Source organism: Rhinoraja longicauda, chromosome 1 (assembly GCF_053455715.1).
Source record: "Rhinoraja longicauda isolate Sanriku21f chromosome 1, sRhiLon1.1, whole genome shotgun sequence".
In the NCBI taxonomy this organism is placed as follows: Eukaryota; Metazoa; Chordata; class Chondrichthyes; order Rajiformes; family Arhynchobatidae; genus Rhinoraja; species Rhinoraja longicauda.
This window is the reverse complement of record NC_135953.1, coordinates 31,566,395-31,588,073: the sequence shown is the minus strand read 5'-3', so window position 1 is coordinate 31,588,073 and position 21,679 is coordinate 31,566,395. Positions and strand designations below refer to the sequence as shown.

The 21,679-nt window shown below is 41.6% G+C and overlaps 1 protein-coding gene across 3 annotated transcripts in view; it reads left to right on the top strand.

The window, feature by feature from the left end:
- LOC144609070 (interleukin-11 receptor subunit alpha-like) overlaps positions 1-21,679 on the top strand; it is a 74,563-nt gene that overhangs the window by 17,430 nt on the left and 35,454 nt on the right. The window contains exons 2-7 of one of the 3 annotated variants that reach the window (XM_078427601.1): positions 7,038-7,108; positions 7,620-7,703; positions 9,153-9,246; positions 12,026-12,082; positions 17,530-17,696; positions 20,116-20,230. In XM_078427601.1, the coding sequence (XP_078283727.1) occupies positions 12,066-12,082; positions 17,530-17,696; positions 20,116-20,230 (299 nt within the window). In that variant the 5' untranslated portion in view covers positions 7,038-7,108; positions 7,620-7,703; positions 9,153-9,246; positions 12,026-12,065. Of the gene's footprint in view, positions 1-7,037; positions 7,109-7,619; positions 7,704-9,152; positions 9,247-12,025; positions 12,087-17,529; positions 17,697-20,115; positions 20,231-21,679 lie in introns of all 3 variants that reach the window. The other 2 variants (XM_078427462.1, XM_078427526.1) reach the window with 2 other exon arrangements.

Below are 21,679 nucleotides of genomic sequence, written 5' to 3'. Positions count from 1 at the left end.
AGGTTTGTAGGTTAAGTGGCTTGGTAAATGTAAAAATTGTCCCTAGTGGGTGTAGGATAGTGTCAATGTGCAGGGATCGTTGGTCTGCATGGACCCGATGGGCTGAAGGACCTGTTTCCTTGCTGTATCTCTAAATTAAACTAAACTAAACAGTGGAAAACACTGACCAGGCATTAATGGGAGTTTTGCTTGCAATTGTTTTCACTGCAGTACTGGAAACATCTGATAGCATTGAAGAGGGTGGAGAGGGCTTCCTGAAAGGACTTCCAAGTCTGCAGAATTATAGTTCAGGGACACTAGGCTTTTTTAACACCTCTTTGAAACGGGAGATTGAGTGGAAGCTTAACTTGGGTATTTAAATTTTGAGAAGCCCTCCAATATGTACAATGGCTACCCCTTCCCCTGACAGAGAACTAGGTGAGTAGGAAAGAACTGCAGATGCTGGCTTAAATTGAAGGTAGACACAAAATGCTGGAGTAACTTAGTGGACCAGGAAGCATCTCTGGAGAGAAGAAATGGGTGACATTTCAGTTGAGACCCTTCTTCAGACTGATCCTATAACTAGGATAACTAGATAATAACTAGATAATATCAGATAACTAGGTGATGTAGATTTAACGTAATTAGTATAAGGATTGGAGGAGTAGCAGGAAAAAAGATTGCCTGAAGAATAGTGCATGTCTGGTACTCGCTGTGAGTATGGTGGAGGCAGTAGCCAGTGTTCTGCTTATAATATACCCGAACAAGCACTTGAAAAGCTGGAAACTGCAAGCTGTCGACTGAGGCAAATGAATGGAAGTAACTTTAATAGCTCAAATTTTGGCAAGCACACACCCAAAAGCCCAAAGACTGTCTGCTGTGCAGTGGTTTTGGAAGCAAGGTGCTTCCCACCTTGAAGCAAGTGAGAAACTGCTTCACCTGCAAAAGCCCCTTTTCCTCTAATAGGCAGGAAAAAGACTAGACAAAGAGTAAAAGCTTGAAATTCCAGATATGAAATCAGAAAACTGAACGTTGCTTCACCCGACACGCTGACACTTTGATGACCTGAGTGCGTTCAGCTATTCAAATGTTTATTTGCCGCTTCCAGAAGCAGCAGCTTTTTGACTTGTGTTTATTGTTGAAGCTCAAAGTCTTGCCTGCAAACCCGCCATCATAACAACGATACATTTAACCTAAACATCCACACCACCAGAGATGGGTTGGCTGCCAATCCATCCATCCCTGTCCAATGACAGAAAATTATGTTGATCCCTGGGTAATTACATTTTTTGAGTTTGGTTTGCAATTTATCCAAATAGTGATTTTAAAATGAATATAGTGTATCAGCAACCAGTGCAAAAGAGGACCTAGGTAAAAAGCTTGCAGCCAATTCCCCATCACTTATTTTACACAGGTACCCTGGGCCATTTTCGCTCATGGACATAAAACTGCCATGTTTCATGTCTGCTCGTCTTTTTGATGTCTTGTCTTGTCGACTTTTTTTGAAGGACATTCTCAAATTCCATTAAAATTCCTTCAAGCATATATAGCTGTACCCAATAAGGGATTAATGGGTAAAGAACCAAGTTAGAACAAGTTCATCATAATTTTGATCAAATATTCTATAGACATCAAACTGCATACCTTTTAGATTACTACTGTGGGAAAAAAAACAGGTGCCAAAATCCTATTGATGTCAATTTTTGCAAAGGTTTTGGCATGTCAGTGCTTTTTGCAGTTAATTTTTTAATAGTATGACTAGGTTGGCACTGGGTCTGAAATAACAATGTCGAAAATACCGTAAAAGAATCAGAGATTTGCAGGGCTGAAGGCATTCTTTCAGTCAAGACACGAGACTGTAGGTGCTGGAACCCTGAGCGAAAAACAAAATGCTGGAGCAATTCAGCGGGCCGGGGAGCATCCGGGGAGGAAATGAACAACAATGGGCAGACTAGTTGGGACATAAAAACATAGAAAATAGGTGCAGGAGTAGGCCATTCGGCCCTTCGAGCCTGCACCGCCATTCAATATGATCATGGCTGATCATCCAACTCAGTATCCCGTACCTGCCTTCTCTCCATACCCCCTGGTCCCTTTAGCCACAAGGGCCACATCTAACTCCCTCTTGAATATAGCCAATGAACTGGCCTCAACTACTTTCTGTGGCAGAGAATTCCACAGATTCACCACTCTGTGTGAAAAAAAACTTTCTCATCTCGGTCCTAAAAGACTTCCCCCTTATTCTTAAACTGTGACCCCTTGTTCTGGAATTCCCCAACACCGGGAATAATCTTCCTGCATCTAGCCTGTCCAACCCCTTAAGAATTTTGTAAGTTTCTATAAGATCCCCCCTCAATCTTCTAAATTCCAGCGAGTACAAGCCGAGTCTATCCAGTCTTTCTTCATATGAAAGTCCTGCCATCCCAGGAATCAATCTGGTGAACCTTCTCTGTACTCCCTCTATGGCAAGAATGTCTTTCCTCAGATTAGGAGACCAAAACTGTACGCAATACTCCAGGTGTGGTCTCACCAATGCCCTGTATAACTGCAGCAGAACCTCTCTGCTCCTATACTCAAATCCCCTCGCTATGAATGACAACATACCATTCGCTTTCTTCACTGATACCATTCGCTTTCTTCACTGATACCATTCGCTTTCTTCACTGATACCATTCGCTTTCTTCACTGAGACTGATGGAGGGGAGAAAGCTGGTGAAGAGGGGTGAGGGGAAGGGGTCGAACTGACTGTGATAAGTGGGTTTGGGTGAGGAGGGCAAGAGTGGCAGATGGACGGAGTTGATAACAAAGGCTAGAGGTAAGATGGAGTCAAAAGGGTGCAGATGTAGAATCTGATAAGGAAGATGGGAAGTGAAATGTGGAACCAGAGGGAGGGATGGGAACAAAGCTACGTGTTCCTGTGCATTTGGTATGGCATCGTCTGGAAGTGGAGGATGCTACAGATGAAACCCGGCACAAGAATGCAAAGTGGAATTAAACTAGCTAGCAACCAGGACCTCCTGGCGGACAGTGATCAAGTGTTTGGTGAAATGGTTAAGTATTCTAGGCTTGACATTGCTAATATAGAGGAGGCCACAATGAGAGCATCAAATGCAATAGACATGTCTGGAGGACGTGCAAGAAAAACCCCTGTTTCGCCTGGAAGGGCTGTTTGGTGGTCAGGGAGGTGGTGTATGGTCAAGTGTTGCACCTCCTGTGGTGGCAGTGGAAAGTGTGTGGGAAGGGATAGAGTTGGGTTGCGAGGGATGAGCGAACGAATAAGTCTCGGAGAGAAGGGTCTCTGCTGAAGGTGGAAACTGGTGTTGGTGGGAAGATACGACTGCTGGTAGGATTGCGTTGAAGGTGGCAAAAATGTTGGAGAATGATGTGTTGGAAGCGGAGGCTGGTGGGGTGAAAGTTGAAGGCCAGGTGACCTTTTTTTCCTGTTCTCGGCCTGAAATGTCACCTATTCCTTTTCTCCAGAGATGCTGCCTGACCTGCTGAGTTACTCTGGCATTTTGTGTCTATCTTCGGTGTTAACCAGCATCTGCAGTTCCTTCCTACACATACTGTGGGAAAGAACTGCTCTTTCAGGGGAGTGTTTGTACTTGGTAATCATTACAGATTGTGCTTCCTCTATTTGTGGCATGGTATTTGATGGATTATTGTCTGCCTACACATTTTCATTTAAAGATGTGGTGCCAAGCCTTTTTCAGGGTCAACACTTGTGACAATGTGAATGGGAGTGTGTGGGCAGCCTGGTTATATGGATAGTGAAGACAAAACTGGCAACATTCCCATGGGATTGTTTCATAACTGGTGGAAGTGTGGATGAACCAACAGTGGATGAATTGAGGGGCAGAATGGTGCGGGAAGGGGTTCGCTGGGCCTTTCAACTCTGTGAAAGACCTACCCGATTATCACTATTCTCCTGCCCAACAAATCTCCTGCTCTCCAAGAAGCGGCCAACTCCCTTTTGAGAAATGTTACTGAATTTGCTTTCTCATGATAATTTTTTTTCAACAGCAGAACAGTGTTGGAAACATTCCAGTTCTTGAGCGTAACTTCCATGTTGAAGGATGCTCCAAAGGATGTTGTTTCCTTTTTCTGTACTGTAGTGTTAACTTGTTTGCCTTCAGGGCATTGCTTTTTCCACTTGGTGTAACAGGTGATTTTTTTTAAAGTCTTGATTTCATCCTTAGTTATCCTCATTAATAACTTCTCTTTTCTGTAATGTAGTGAGCATATTATTCATTTCTTGTGTGTAGAACAATCAAGGTATAATTTAATGTACCCTGTTGTTTGGAAATGCTGAAAGTCCAGCATCAAGCACACTTGGTGCCCCTCCTCCCTTGCGACTCATGGGCTTGGAAATGTTATACTAGTACTGTGTCAGATCTTTGTTTCTTCTTAAATAAGAATACTGGTAATACCATCCAATGGTGTGAAATGTGTGGCACCACTATAGTCATCATGGTAGGTGGATTAAGTGTTTTACAGAATAAACTTTTATTTCTGTTATATTCACTAGCAAAAGAATGGATAGGTGCTCATCAACATTTTAACATCTTTGAATAAAGATTAACTTTTGAACCTCGAGCTCCTTAACAAATCTTTTACCGTTTTGCTGGTTATAAGGTCTTTCGTTTCTGCTTTTTATCTGCTGCTCTTTGCACCACTTGTGTTTTTCTTTCAATCTCTTCTCTTTGCACGTTCTCTGTGTGTATTTGATCTGTATTAATCCAGGATTTGTCATGTGTAAGGCTCATCTCAGCCTTGATATACAACCCAAGAGATGAAGTTTAAAGGTAACAAGCACATGCATGCACGTCTCTGACTCGTAAACGTTTACAGTTTAGTGATACAGTGTGGAAACAGGCCCTTTGGCCCACCAAGTCTGCTCCAACCAGTGATACCCATACACTATCATATCATATCATATCATATATATACAGCCGGAAACAGGCCTTTTCGGCCCTCCAAGTCCGTGCCGCCCAGCGATCCCCGTACATTAACACTATCCTACACCCACTAGGGACAATTTTTACATTTACCCAGCCAATTAACCTACATACCTGTACGTCTTTGGAGTGTGGGAGGAAACCGAAGATCTCGGAGAAAACCCACACAGTTCTATCCTACACACTAAGAACAATTTACAGAAGCCAATTAACTTACAAACCTACACTTTTTGGAATGTGGGAAGAAAATCAAACACCCGGAGAAAACCCACACAGTCACAGGGAGAATGTACTAATTCTGTACAGATAGTAGCCATAGTCAGGATCAAACCCAGGCAGCAACTCTACTGCTGTGCTGCCCCTAAGAAGCTTCTGCTTTTATTTTCCTGCTCTGATATTGTATTTATACATATCTTATTTCCCATTGTACATTCTAAGTGCCCTGATATAATATCCCATACTATAGATTCTAGCTTTTTATTGGCTTTTGGCATTAGACGAACAGACCAAGTGCTCCCAACATTGTCACTCCTACTTTCCACTAATAATAATAATAGCATTACTTTTGCTATCTTCCAATCTAGAAATACAAACTTGTTAAAGTGGTATTGTACTGCAACGTCCTTTAATGGAAAGTCAGGTAATGCAAAATCTGTTTGGCATGATGTATTTAGTTGTGAATAGTGATGAATAAAATAAATTATGAAATTATACTATTGTTTTAAATGCAAGAGGGTGGGGCAGTGGAAGAGCTGCTGCCTCTCGGAGCCAGAGACCCGGGTTCAATCCTGACCTCGGGTGTCGTCCGTGTGGGGTTTGTACGTTCTCTGTGTGACCACGTGCTTTTCTCCAGCTGTTTCGGTTTCTTCCCATATTCCAAAGACGTACAGGCTTTGTGTGCAGGGTGAAAAAGTTGGATAACGTGGAATTTGTGTGAATGAGTGGTCTATTGGTCTCAGTGGGCTGAAGTGCCTTTTTCCATGCTGTATCTCTGAATTGAACTAAACTAAACCAAATAATAGCCAATCGGGTATCATTCTGGACTAGAAAACTGGTAAAAATATCAATAGACAATAGACCATAGGTGCAGGAGTAGGCCATTCAGCCCTTCGAGCCAGCACCGCCATTCAATGCGATCATGGCTGATCACTCTCAATCAGTACCCCGTTCCTGCCTTCTCCCCATACCCCCTCACTCCGCTATCCTTAAGAACTCTATCCAGCTCTCTCTTGAAAGCATCCAACGAACTGGCCTCCACTGCCTTCTGAGGCAGAGAATTCCACACCTTCACCACTCTCTGACTGAAAAAGTTCTTCCTCATCTCCATTCTAAATGGCCTACCCCTTATTCTTAAACTGTGGCCCCTTGTTCTGGACTCCCCCAACATTGGGAACATGTTTCCTGCCTCTAATGTGTCCAATCCCCTAATTATCTTATATGTTTCAATAAGATCCCCCCTCATCCTTCTAAATTCCAGTGTATACAAGCCTAATTGCTCCAGCCTTTCAACATAAAGACAAATTTTATGGATCCTGCTGTAGATTAAACCTGAAAGTCTTTCTTCCTCCTTTTTAGATATGATAATTAAAATTGGATTGCATTGTTGAAGTGAACATTTGGATTTTGATGTATTGAGCCTAGTTTAAATAATGTAAATTACATCTAACTCTTCAGTTTAGTGGTCACAGACTTGGTGGTGAGGATAGAGGGTTTGAGCGAGAGGTCACCTATGGTCACGTTGTCCTCTGATGTTGTCTGCTCTTCCCACGACAGCATGCAAATTTATTATCAATGTGATCTGACCCATTATAATAAATGCTCTCTCTGTTTTGCTATTGGGAATGAATTCTTCCATGTCCAATTTTAAGTGACTATCAGGAAAGTGTTTCTTGAGTGTTATTAACATTGAATGGTGATGTCTTTTTAAGATAATTATTTTTTGGCAAACAATCAAAGAGGGTACTAATGTTGAATGCTAATTTGCTGCCACGGTATAGATCAAATTCCAGCCTTGGAAGACAACGTCTACTTGTTTGTTTTGCTTATTAAACATTTCTACTTTAGCAATCATTAAGTTAACCTTTTTTTAAATATATGTAGGAACTTTTCATGTAGAAGCTATTCCAAGGAGCTATCCTAAGCAGAAGGAAAACTGATGTAGAGCTAAAAAGGTGAGTTATCTTCAAGTGTTTGGTTGAGGTTGTGAGATTCACAAAAAGGATTTTTGAGAAGGAGATGGTATTGAAGTTATAGAGTGCAGCCTGGTATTACATACATACATAGAAATAGGTGCAGGAGTAGGCCATTCGGCCCCTCGAGCCAGCACCACCATTCAATGACATCATGGCTGATCATCCACAATCAGTACCCTGTTACTGCCTTCTCCCCATACCCCTTGATTCCGCTAGCCCCAAGAGCTCTATCTAACTCTCTTTTGAATGCATCCAGTGATTCGGCCTCCACTACCTTCTGAGGCAGAGAATTCCACAAATTCACAACTCTCTGGGTGAAAAAGCTTTTCCTCATCTCAGTTCCAAATGGCCTACCCCTTATTCTTAAACTGTGGCCCCTGGTTCTGGACTCCCTCAACATCGGGAACATGTTTCCTGCATCTAGTGTGTCTAATTCCATAATAATTTTATATGTTTCTATAAGATTCTCTCTTACCCTTCTAAATTCCAGTACTTAAATGCAGAATCTGACCTTATGCATATGAGGAAGGAGAACATTGCCAAGGATGGATCATTGGATGGTCTAGGTTTCAAGGTCAGTTTATGGTCACATGTACCAATTAAGGTACAGTAAAATTTGAGTTACCGTACAGCCATACTAAGTGAAAAGCAACCAGACACGCAACCACATGAAAGTTAACATAAACATCCATCACAGTGGATTCTACATTCCTCACTGTGATGGAAGGCAATATAGTTCAATCTTCGTCCTCTTTGTTCTCCCGTGGTCGGGGCAGTCAAAAACCATCCTCAGTCGGGACGATCAAAACCCCTGCAGCCGATGATCAAAGCCCCCGTCGGGGTGATCGAAACTCCCGCGTTGAGGCGGTTGAAACTCTCTCTGCAGCATGGAGTTCCTGCATCGATCTCTTCTTGCCACAGGCCCCACGGTTGGTGCTTCGATCCCTGGCAAAGGGATCGCAAGCTCCGCGATGTTAAATTCCCTCAGACTTCCGCGGCTTGGAGCGCTTGTCGGTCTCAAGGAAAGGCCACCAACTGCACGATTTTAGGCCGCTGTGGGGACGGAGATACGATACGGAAAAAAAATCGCATTTCTCCGTCGAGGTAAGAGATTGAAAAAAGGTTTCCCCCAACCCCGACCCCCACATAAAACAAACCAAGGAACACTAAAACTAAAACAGTAGAAGGAACTACTGATGGAGATGCGCTGGCAATAATTAAATAGATTTGAGTAGCTTGGCGTAGTCATCCAGAGAAAGAAGAGTATACGGAAGATGAATCTGAGCAGACTGATTATTTCTCCAAGATAGAGACCACGAGCTCTTTAGACTTCCACAGTTGAGAATAGAGGAGTAAGTAGAAATGGAGTGGCTTGTGGTGGTGATGGGGGGGGGGGGGTTAGGAAGGGATGCACAAAGGAACTATGTCAAGCAGCACCTATGAAGGCAAAGGAGTAGTTGACATTTTGCGTCGAGATCCTACAACATACAGTGCTGGCTCGAAGGGCCGAATGGCCTGCTCCTGCACCTATTGTCTATCATAACTTCTCTAAAATTGTTTTCAATTGTAACGTAAAGGTGCATCACGTGCGAACATGTAAACAGGATTTATTTTCCCCTTTCCCCAAGGAAACTAATATAAATAGTCTGGAAGTAGCTAAACACTCGATCATCTTTCAGTGTTTTACATTTTAAACATTTTTACTTCCCTTCTGACATTTGGAGTTTTAACAGATCTGTGCAAAATCTGATTCTTTGTCCTATCCTGATAAGCCTTAAATCCACTGGTGTTTCTCTACCTCTACTTTCTGATTAAAAATAAAAGGTCAATACTTTAAAAAATAATCAATTATTTTTCCGCAATCTGGTGGAAATCTTTAATAACATACTATTCACGATTTGTATTGAAGTTTGTATTTTAAGGTTTATGGAATTAAGTTCTGTCTGGGTGTGGGGAAAATAAAATTAGTCATTTTGGATAATACATTTGAACTTAAGTACCTCTTATTTTGTTCTTATTTCAGATGATTGGTTCTACCTCCTGCATTTACAATGTATTTGTTTTGGCCATTGCCTCATTTTGTATTCCAGTGGATGCAAATGGTTTCAGAGGGAATGGTAAGCTTGTTGCTTTTCTTAAAAAGAAGACACTATCAAAATTTGCTTTTGATCAACTAATTATCAATGAAGCTAGAAGTGCATTGCCTTTGTGGTTTAAGGCGTGGCTGGAGAGAGTTGATCAGATGTTTGGTCTTTTCCACCATCCAAACCACTGCTTGACATAGGATAAGAGAAACCACTAAATTGTTAAAGTTAATGAAAATCTTGCACAAGACATGACTGAATGGCCTTGGGGGAAGGAGTAGGATGAAAGGAATGCACATTGGCTATGCTTCTGTAGCACCTCACAGACTGAAAAGTGGTTTAGGTGAGGTCATGAAAAGGGCAATATAAATATAGCCTTTTCACCTTTGTATAATATCATCCTGAGAAATTTTCCAAATAAGTGCAATATACAAATAGTTCTGCTATAAGGCCATAGTTGCATTCATTCCAAAGAAACCGTGCATTACTGACAATCGTGTTACAACAACAAATATCAATAAGGTCATTAGTGATAGGAGTAGAATTAAGCCATTTGACCCATAAAAATATCCACTGACTTGGCGTCCACAGCCTTGTGTGGCAAAGAATTCCACAGATTCACCACACTCTGACTAAAGACATTTCTCCTCATCTCCTTCCTAAAAGAACATCCTTTAATTCTGAGGCTATTATCTCTAGTCCTAGACCCTCCCCGTAGTGGAAACATCCTCTCCACATCCACTCTATCGAAGCCTTTCACTATCCTGTATGTTTCAATGAGGTCCCCCCTGATTCTTCTTAACTCCAGCAAGTACAGGCCCAGTGCTGACAAACGCTCATCACAGGTTAACCTACTCATTCCTGGGATCATTCGTGTAAACCTCCTCTGGACCCTTTCCAGAGCCAGCGCATACTTCTTCCGATATGGTGCCCAAAATTGCTCACAATATTCCAAAAGTGGCCATGGAGCCTCAGCATTACATCCCTGTTTTTGTATACAAGCCCTCTTGAAATAAATGCTGGCATTGAATTTGCTTCCTTTACTACTGATTTGACGTGCAGATTAACCTTTTGGGAATCCTGCACCTGCACTCCCAAGTCCCTTTGCACCTCTGAGTTCTCGATTCTCTCCACATTTAGAAAATTGGCTACACCTTTATTCCTACTAACAAAATGCACGACTCCACACTTTGCTACACTATATCCGCAACCTCTCTGCCCACTCTCCCGACCTGTCCGTCCTTCTGCAGAGTCCCTGGTTTCACGACACTACCTACCTTTCCACCTATTTTTGAATGATCCGCAAACTTGGTCACAAAGCCTTCAATCCCCTCGTCCAAATCATTAAAATACAACGTGAAGACAAGCGGCCCCAGCACCGACCCCTGCGGAAATCGGATTGTCACTGGCAGCCAACCAGAAAAAGCCCCCTTTATTGCCACTCTTTGTCTTCTGCCGTACAGTCAACCTGCTATCCACGCTAGAGGGGAAAAGAGGGGGTTATTTAAAAAAAAAAGTATACTTATTTTTGTTACTGCAAGCTATAAATAAAGGATGTATGCTATGTTGTTCGAGAGTAATTGTCATGTGTACTGAAACAAAAAAATGAAATTCTTACTTGCAGCAACATAACAGTTTTTGTTGATAACATAATAAACAAAAAAGGAATAAGTTAAACTAAATACAATATTGGTGCAAAACAAAACCCCAAAGTCCTGAGTGTAACCAAAACAGTTTGTAATTTAGTTGGTATTTGTAGCGTTTAAGAGCCTGATGCTTATTAGCAAGCAACTGTTCCTGAACCTGGCAGTCACGGTTTTCCGACTTCTTTCCCTTCTTCCCAATGGTAGTGAAATGAGAGTGAAATGGTGTGGTCCTGGATGAAACTGGCTACGTTTTCTAGGCAGCACCTCCGATGGATCCTATGGAGTATTGTTGCACGCATCAATAGAAGCAATCACATATCAATTTCAGTGGCCTCCATCTGTGAAAGCAGCAGCTATGTTTTTAAGAGGCTGCTGGGAGATTGTACAGAAACCATTTTATTTTGTCCCCCAAGGCAGAATTTACTCTTATTGTCAATTTCCAGAGTGACTTCTAAGTGGTTCTCTAGTTCCTGATTGAAATCATGCAAAAACTATTATCCTAATTCATCGATCATGTTGCATCCAATTCACCATGTGGAAAATGCATTACAGCAGAACTATCTGTACTTGGTTGTACGTCCAACCGATTTAATAGAACATGATTCATTAGGGGATGCGTTAAGAATTCTTGCCGACTTGTCATGTTTGTTGCTTTAAAAATAATTTTTGAGAAGCTTCTGCTAATATATGCATGTAAACAAAATTAAATATACTGGTCTTAAAATGTTGGTTCATCTGAAGGGAGTTTTGACAGCAAACATTGTAAATTATCTGCTCATAAGAATATGATCTGTGCCATATTTTCAGCTAATGGATGTTGCAATACAGATTTATTTTGCTAGTAATTAGATCCTGTGTTAAGACAGGTTTCTACTCTGGACTGTTTTCTAATCTGATGAGCCACCCTGTTCCATGGGATACGTTTATTTATGATGGTAATGTAATGTTGAAAATAAGTGTTACAATGGAAATACGTAACATTTTGTTTCACGATTGTTAGTAAGGGGTGCATGTTTAAATGGCCTACTTAGATTACCATGTTGTCAAGTGCCATTGACCTATGTTTGCATAACGTCAGCATGTGTAATGTGCAATAACCAGTCCTACAGATCGCAAGATGGAGAAATAAACCTCTGGAGTAATTGTTTATCTTTGTTCTCTCCTAGAAGTATTGTATGGAAGAATAGGAACAGATATTACTTTGATATGCAATGCTGCAAATGGCAGGTACCCATAAATACTGATTAACCATGGATCTGTGTCAAAAGTGACTTTATTTTAAATTTCTTTCTTTGATTCAAGTTTTGTGTTTATTGGCATTTGCAATGTTTTCTCAGTTGACTGTGTATCAAGAGAACTATCATGTTCTTTAATCTTTTGGCTAAGATCAACAAATCCAAACACCACATCCTTCATTCAAGAGCGTGCCCGTAATATTTTAGTTTCAGAAATACAGCATGGAAACAGAGCCTTTTGGCACACTTGAGTCCAGGCCAACCAATGACCATTCACTGTTAACATAGAAACATAGAAAATAGGTGCAGGAGTAGGCCATTCGGCCCTTCGAGCCTGCACCGCCATTCAATATGATCATGGCTGATCATCCAGCTCAGTAGCCTGTACCTGCCTTCTCTCCATACCCCCTGATCCCTTTAGCAAAAAGGGCCACATCTAACTCCCTCTTAAATATAGCCAATGAACTGGCCTCAACTACCTTCTGTGGCAGAGAATTCCACAGACTCACCACTCTCTGTGTGAAGAAATGTTTTCTCATCTCGGTCCTAAAAGACTTCCCCCTTATCCTTAAGCTGTGACCCCTGGTTCTGGACTCCCCCAACATCGGGAACAATCTTCCTGCATCTAGCCTCTCCAACTCCTTAAGAATGTTATATGTTTCTATAAGATCCCCCCTCAGTCTTCTAAATTCCAGCGAGTACAAGCCCAGTCTATCCAGTCTTTCCTCATATGAAAGTCCCGCCATCCCAGGGATCAATCTGGTGAACCTTCTCTGTACTCCCTCTAAGGCAAGAACGTCTTTCCTCAGGTTAGGAGACCAAAACTGCACACAATACTCCAGGTGCGGTCTCACCAAGGCCCTGTACAACTGCAGCAGAACCTCCCTGCTCCTAAACTCAAATCCTCTTGCTATGAATGCCAACATACCATTCGCTTTCTTTACTGCCTGCTGCACCTGCATGCTTGCTTTCAATGACTGGTGCACCATGACACCCAGGTCATGTTGCATCTCCCCTTCTCCCAATCGGTCACCATTCAGGTAATACTCTGCTTTCCTGTTCTTGCCGCCAAAGTGGATAACCTCACATTTATCCACATTATATTGCATCTGCCATGCATTTGCCCACTCGCCTAATCTATCCAAGTCACTCTGCAGCCTCCTAGCATCCTCCTCGCAGCTAACACTACCACCCAGCTTCGTGTCATCCGCAAACTTAGAGATGTTGCATTCAATTCCCTCGTCCAAATCATTAATATACACTGTAAATAACTGGGGTCCCAGCACTGAGCCTTGCGGTACCCCACTAGTCACTGCCTGCCATTCCGAAAAGGACCCGTTTATTCCTACTCTTTGCTTCCTGTCTGCCAACCAATTTTCTATCCACCTCAACACTGAACCCTCAATACCGTGTGCTTTAAGTTTGTACACCAATCTCCTATGTGGGACCTTGTCGAAGGCCTTCTGAAAGTCCAGATATAACACATCGACTGGTTCTCCCTTATCCACTCTACTAGTTACATCCTCGAAAAATTCTATAAGATTCGTCAGACATGATTTGCCTTTGGTAAATCCATGCTGACTTTGTCCGATGATTTCACCACTTTCCAAATGTGATGCTATCACATCTTTAATACCTGACTCTAGCATTTTCCCCACTACCGATGTTAGGCTAACTGGTCTATAATTCCCCGTTTTCTCTCTCCCTCCCTTTTTAAAAAGTGGGGTTACATTAGCTACCCTCCAGTCCTCAGGAACTACTCCAGAATCTAAAGAGTTATCAATGTTATCCCACTTTTGCATTCTCTCTGGAATATGGGGGGAAACCGGAGTATGCGGTGGGAACCCACGCAGTCAAAAGGAGAATGTGCAAACTCCACGCAGACAGCAGCCGAGGACAGGTTCCAACCCTGGTGTCTAGTGCTGTGAGGCAGCAACTCTATCAGTCACAAACAAATTCCGGAGCTGACATGTGAAATTTGGATACTGATACACTGGATGTGTTCAAGGGAGAGTTAGATATAGCTTTTAGGGCTAACGGAATCAAGAGATATGGGGCGAAAGCAGGACCAGAGTACTGATTCTGGATGATCAACTATGATCATATTGAATGGCAGTGCTGGCTCGAAGGGCCGAATGGCCTACTCCTGCAACTATTTTCTATGTTTCTATGATCAAATAAAATGTAAAGTCGAAGGGATGTTAACGTAGTCAGTCAAAGTGATGGGATTTAAGTGTTTTTAAAAAGTGGAACAGTTTGGGGAATAAGTCTTAAACTGTTGAAACTTGACACTGATGGGATAAATGGGCAGGGATGCACTAGTGGAACAAAGGAAATAGAGATATTGTGGCTAGTGGATATGCAAGGCTGGAGGGAGATGTGAAGAATGGTGGGATGCGTTTACCAAGGAGTCTATGTTTTAATTTGAAAGGCAACAAATTTGCTGTAGTGCATCAAGGACTAGATTTTGTGGTAAGATGGACACAAAATGCAGGAGTAAGCTTGTGGGTCAGGCAGCATTTCTGGAACAAGGAATAGGTGACATTTGAGGCTGAAACCCCTTCAGGTTCGGCTCAGTCTGAAGAAGGATTTAGATCCAAAACGTCACCTATTCCTTTTCTCCAGAGATTCTGCCTGACCTGCTGAATTACTCAAGCAATTGTGACTATCTTCGGTGTAAACCCACACCTGCAGTTCCTTCCTACAGGTCTTGTAGTAATGTGGTTTATTGTTGGCAAAAGAAGTTAATATATTCCTTTATTCATCCCACACCGGGGAAATTTACAAATTTACAAAGTTACAAAGTTAGTGACTTTTGGGAGCATTAGGGCTGGATTAGAGTTGAAATGTTGTAGTGATGTAGAGGAGAAAGTCATAGCCTTGCAAGGGAGGGGAAAATAGGCCTGAAGTTCAGCATGATGTTCAACAAGATGCTATGAGGTCCAGTTCATACTAAAGGTCGCTAGATAGTGGGATGAAATCTATCGCTGGGAACAAAAATAATGGTGTAGGGCAAAGGGAATGTAGCCAGTGTTGCCCTAAAGTTCTCTAAATTCGGACATTGGTCGGACAACCTGACAGTGCAGTAGTCACTGTGTGTGCATGTATGTGTGTGTGTACACACGTGTCTGGATGCAAACCTGTCGCAGGGTCATCAACGGGTAGATGAGGTGGCTTCAGCTGTATTCATTTTGTAGGAAGATAAACACTGTTTATCTTCATGGTTACATTGGTAGAGATAGGAATGGAATCTTTATAAACAGGAAAGAAAGGATGAGTGTAGTTGCACAGAGGATTAGTACTGAAGGATTGGATGTAGTCATCTGCATCAACCGGTGTAGAGAGTAACATAGAACAGTACCGGCTAGGAACAGGCCCTTTGGCCTGCAATGTCTGTGCTGAACCTGATGCCAAGACCAAATTTATCTGCCTGTTTAAAAAAAAAACTGTCCCACACATCTGTATCTTTGATCAGACTTTACTAGCTTTATTTTGCACTAAACGTTATTCCCTTATATTTTTATGCATTGTAAATGGCTCAGTTGTAATCATGTATTTTCTTTCCGCTGACTGGATAGCACGCAACAAAAGCTTTTCACTGTACCTCACTGAGGTAACCTCAGTACACTTGACAATAAACTAAACTGATTTGCCATCCCACTTTATAGCTATGTCGTTTGGTATTTGATATTTTCATACTAGGCGAAAGGTTCTACCCATTATGTCTCCCATAATTTTATACACTTCTAACTGGTCTCCCCGCAACCTCCAGCATTCTAGAGAGAACAATCCAAGTCCGTCCAACTTTTCCTCGTAGCTAATACCCGCTAATCCAAGCATCATTCTGGTAAACTTCCTCTGTACCCTTTCCATCGCCTCCACATCCTTCCTGTAATGTTGCACCCAGAACTGAGAATAGGTTGCGGATAAGAATGAGTATCAAGTTTGCGTCTTGGGTTCAGGTGAAGTCACTTTGTTTCAGTTAGGGCCAACTACATTGTTGTAGATTGGTTGAAGAAATTTAAATAAGGAACTAAGAAAAATGAAAATACTTGAAAAGAAGTGAGTTTTCAAGGAATTTGGAGATAATTAAGATTAAAAGTCCTGTGAATGTTGTTTTTTAAAATGAAGTGATAATTAACGTGGTCAATATTTGAGCCACATATAAATGCTAATCTGTTTCTCTTGACATTTGTGCTGTGTCAGTCTATTTCTAAAGATGGTGATGAAGTAAAAGGGACACAGTAAAGTGTTGGCAGTGAAAAACCTCTGAGTCTGACTTCCCCAAAATAGAATAGGCTGACTAGGAGTTCAAGACTAAAGCTTCATTATTAGTTCTCCTTTTCTTGCTTCTTTATTACTCAATGATGTGGTTTAGGAATATTGTTTACCAACAGTATTGACTTTCTTGGGCTTGTGAGACTTAATTTCCATGGGTTGGTGTATTGAAGTGAGCCTGGACAGGCCATTGGAAAATGCTGGCAAAGCAATTCAATGGCATATGTTAACCCAAACTGGTTGCAGAGCAAAATGAGGAAAAAGCAGTCTTTGCTGGAAGCTTTACACAAATAACTTTAATTTCCTGTTTGCTAAGTTCCCAATTAGTTTTGTGGCTGATCTGTCACACAGGTCTATTGTATATGCTGTCCGCAACCTCATTCTAAATTCTAGGTTCCTGAATATCATCAGTTTTAATTACATCTGCATTCCTAAATTGGTGTTCCTACGTTGAACCCACATCTTTATCTATCTCGGGTTTCTCCTCCAAGTTTGTTGGACCACCTTCCTTTAAGTCATCTGGCCGAATTTCTTCATCTAAAGCTGTTTGCAAATATGTTCCATATGAATTTTATTAAATATCTTGATGGTTGTCCCATTGATGATAATATATGAACAAATGTTGTTGCTGTCTAGCCAAGCATGATCTTTTGCAGTTGTGATAAAATGTAGAAATACAATTTTTTTGTGAATTGTTTTTACTCAGGTTATTTTTGGAGTGAGGGCAATTGCACTTTTAATTCCAATCTTCATTTGGTTCTTAAAATTATTTCCAGTTTTGATGCGCTCTATCATTCTGTGATTTTGTAGATAGGAACACTGAACAAAAGTTATTCAAATGCTTCCTCAGTATTGGCATTGATAGTGTTAGTGTACGGGGGTCACTGGTCGGCCTGGACTCGGTGAGCCAAAGGGCCTGTTTCCGCGTTGTATCTTTAAACTAAACTAAAATAAGTTTCTAAAGCTGCAAAAGATTTTTCAAAAGTTCGAGTTGACTGATATTCTAGTCAATGTATTAATATGCTTTTTGGAATAAATAAAATTGCTAATTATTGTTGCCTATATGGGTAAAAATTGCCATGGGATAAATGTTTTGAAATACTGTTTCTTGGCATTTTATGCATGCTGTAATTTCTTTCTTTCTGTGACTTTAACAGGATTGTTCAGTGGAAAGTTAATGGGAGCCTAGTGGTCCAAACAAATAATACCAAAGTACAAAATGGAAACCTCCTACTGTTAATGGCAAGCTTGCCTGTGGAAGGAAACTATAGTTGTCACGGTGAAGCTGGGGAAATGTTGCATTCAACTCAATTAAAACTTGGATGTAAGTGAAGTTTATAATTTGATAACTGTCTATCGGCAGATAACATCATAAACTTGGAGTGCACACCTACAATGCATTTTCCAATCTGTAAATGAATGAATGCATTTGATAAAATGCATATGTTGTCATATGTTGAAAGACTGGAGCAACCAGGCTTGTATACACTGGAATTTAGAAGGATGAGAGGGGATCTTATCGAAATGTATAAGATTATTAAGGGGTTGGACACGTTAGAGGCAGGAAACGTGTTCCCAATGTTCTGAGTCCAGAACCAGTGGCCACAGTTTAAGACTAAGGGGTAGGCCATTTAGAACGGAGATGAGGAAAAACGTTTTCAGCCAGAGAGTTGTAAATTTGTGGAATTCTCTGCCTCAGAAGGCAGTGGAGGCCAGTTCTCTGAATGCATTCAAGAGAGAACGAGATAGAGCTCTTAAGGATAGCGGAGTCAGGGGGTACGGGGAGAAGGCAGGGACGGTGTGCTGATTGAGAATGATCAGCCATGATCACATTGAATGGTGGTGCTGGCTCGAAGGGCCGAATGGCCTACTCCTGCACCTATTGTCTATTGCCTATAATCTACTGAGGCTTTTGTGGGAATTATAGATAAAGCAATTTAAGTCATACAAGCAATATTAATGCCTGGGAGTATTGAATTGACTTTTTGCAATACAATGAATTTTTTTATTGACCAATTTCTGCAGCAATAGGAATATTGCATTTTCCAGGGAGATTTTGGGCAAACGCTTGAATCCTTTCCATAGTCTGCCTGGTAATCTCTTGTTCGAAAGCTCCAAATAGTGCATTCTGCTTCAGGAGTCTGGTTTCAGGTTTCAGATATGATTCAGATATGACTATCTACAGCAGACTTGTCAAGGCACCAGTGCTATCACCACAAAGGAAGGATAAGTGAACCAACATCACTTTCAACTTCCCCAATATTAAAACCCTGGTTGGACAAAGTTGTTTCCATCAGGCATGGGATCAGGTTATCAGGTGGACAGAGGAAGACATTCAAGGATATGTTCAAAACTTCCTTAGGCAGTGGGGGAGTAGAGGTGCATACCACACTTGTGAGAATCCCTAGTCCATAACAGGTTAGAAACATAGAAAATAGGTGCAGGAGTAGGCCATTCGGCCCTTCGAGCCTGCACCGCCATTCAATATGATCATGGCTGATCATCCAACTCAGTATCCTGTACCTGCCTTCTCTCCATACCCCCTGATCCCTTTAGCCACAAGGGCCACATCTAACTCCCTCTTAAATATAGCCAATGAACTGGCCTCAACTACCTTCTGTGGCAGAGAATTCTGCAGATTCACCACTCTCTGTGTGGAAAAAAAACTTTCTCATCTCGGTCCTAAAAGACCTCCCCCTTATCCTTAAACTGTGACCCCTTGTTCTGGACTTCCCCAACATCGGGAACAATCTTCCTGCATCTAGCCTGTCCAACCCCTTAAGAATTTTGTAAGTTTCTATAAGATCCCCCCTCAATCTTTTAAATTCCAGCGAGTACAAGCTGAGTCTATCCAGTCTTTCTTCATATGAAAGACCTGCCATCCCTGGAATCAATCTGGTGAACCTTCTCTGTACTCCCTCGATGGCAAGAATGTCTTTCCTCAGATTAGGAGACCAAAACTGTACGCAATACTCCAGGTGTGGTCTCAGGTTAAAGTGAAGTAGGTGCATTTGGGATGGTATTTTAAAAAAACCTCATTTGTACATTGAGCACACAAACAGCAGAAGGAGGGCACGACTTCACAAACTACAGGTTCCTAGCCGCATCTGGAGGAGTCTACGGTTCCCATATTGGACTGATCAGTTGTGTCAGAATCCATGGAACTGGAGTGGAAGTTGGTTACCTTCAAACATTAAAAAAATTGCAGAGCACACATTAAGGCTAGACCGCATGCCGGAGAATTCTTGTGATTGCCAGTGTATATACCAGTATTAGAACAAATTAGTCACCGAGCAGCAACCAGTGCAATACAGCTGGGGTCCAATGTGCTTTCCTTCGGGAATCTGGAACACGGTTTGTCATTTGTAGCACTCCTCAGTCTGCATGTTGAGGAACTGGCACTTTCCTCCAAGTGATTACATGTGCCCATCTTTGCGAGCCTTCTGGTTTTCAAGCAGAATAAGTTGCAGGGTGAGCCAAGATGAACTTAATAGAAAAGTTGTTTATTTTTTTATGATTTTCTGGTGGTATTTTTACATTTTCTTTAGCATTTAAGACGTTCCTTAATATAATTTAAATGCCGAGTTGAAACACTTGGCTTTTTTCCTCTAATTATTTCAAGGATTTTACTTCAATGTATTACATTTCAGTTGATCAAGTATTGCTTTCTTAAATCAGAAGATTCCTGTAACTACCTTACTTTGGACTTTGGGAAAACGGAATTGTTTTCTTTTCACTTTCAGACCCTCCAAGTAAGCCATTGGTGCTTTGCAAGGCTCTAAATTTTTATAGAATTTGCTGTTCTTTGGAAAAGAATCACAAGGAATTATTTCCCGCCAGTTACTCTGCAACCTATAGGTAAGATGTCTTCACAAACCTGCACTGTGTTATATCTGATTGTAATGCTACACTTCTATTTGAGTGTTACTGTTCATAGAGTCACTTAACACAGAAACAGCCCTTTGGCCCAGTGTGTCCACTGAGCTTTTTGCCTATCTATAGTAATCTATTTTGCTCACATTTGGATCACACTGCTGCGCTGGTCAAGAAGGCACAGCAACAACTGTTCTACCTAAGAACACTGAAGAAGTTTGGTCTACCCCAACAGCTGCTGACGACATTCTACCGCTGCACCATAGAGAGCATCCTAACACATGGCATCCCTGTGTGGTACCTCAGCTGCACTGAGGCAGAGAGGAAAGCTCTTCAGCGGGTAGTCCATAGAGCTCGGAAGACCATCGGAACACAGCTACCAGCCTTGGAGGGCATCTACAACACACGATGCCTCTGAAAAGCCACCAGCATCCACAAAGACTCTTCACACCCCTGCAACAGTCTGTTAGAACTCCTTCCATCGGGCAGATGATACAAGGCCTTCTACGCCCGCACCTCCAGACTCAGGAACAGCTTCATCCCCAGGGCCATAGCCGCCATGAACCGGTCCTGCTGAGCCGGATGGTCACATCTCACAGTGATCCGGCACAGATCTACTTGCATTTTATTCTGTTTTAAAACTGTTACAATTTGTTTTGTTGGGTTGTTTAAATTAATACTGACTAGCTAATTAAATTATTGCATCATATGGGAGGCGCATTCCCAATCTCGTTGTACTCCTGTACAATGACAATAAAGATATATTGTATTGTATTGTATCCTCTCTACCTTACCGATGTTTTTTATCTAAGTGCCTCTTGTGTGCAGTAATTGTGTCTGATTCCACCAGCTCTCCTAGTGGCGGTTTCCAGAATGTTGTTTACTTCAGTGTTCCTGCACGCTGGTCCATAGTGAGGCATAGATTAAATATTTCTCAAAGTAAGTGCAGGAATATGAGTCATGGCATAATAATTAATTTGCCAGTCGGAAAACGTTCCATTAATGTGTTAATAAAAGACAGCAATTAAAATAACTTCTTATGAGACCAAGATTTAATCTATCATTTACCCGGGTCACGCACTTCATACTTTTTACTTTACTGATTTTATTTTCTATTTTTGAGTCAAGTTCATGTAGGGAAACTGTGGTCGGCTCTTGCTCCCCAAGTAGTCCAAGGTCATCATAATTTAATTTTGAATTGGTATTTTTTTTAACGACAAAAATGAAGGGAGAATTAATCAGATAATATGAATTGTTGGATTGGTTTCAGTCTCTGTCTCGATCTGTGCCTGTGCCAGCCCCAATGCAACAACATATCTCTAAACCACTGCATACTTATGAAGCGTTGCAAGTGGTGAATAGGCCTCAGAAAGTGGGTAATAAGGAACCACCCACACACTGTGCTGATCAAAAGCTTTTTCAATGTTTGCACAT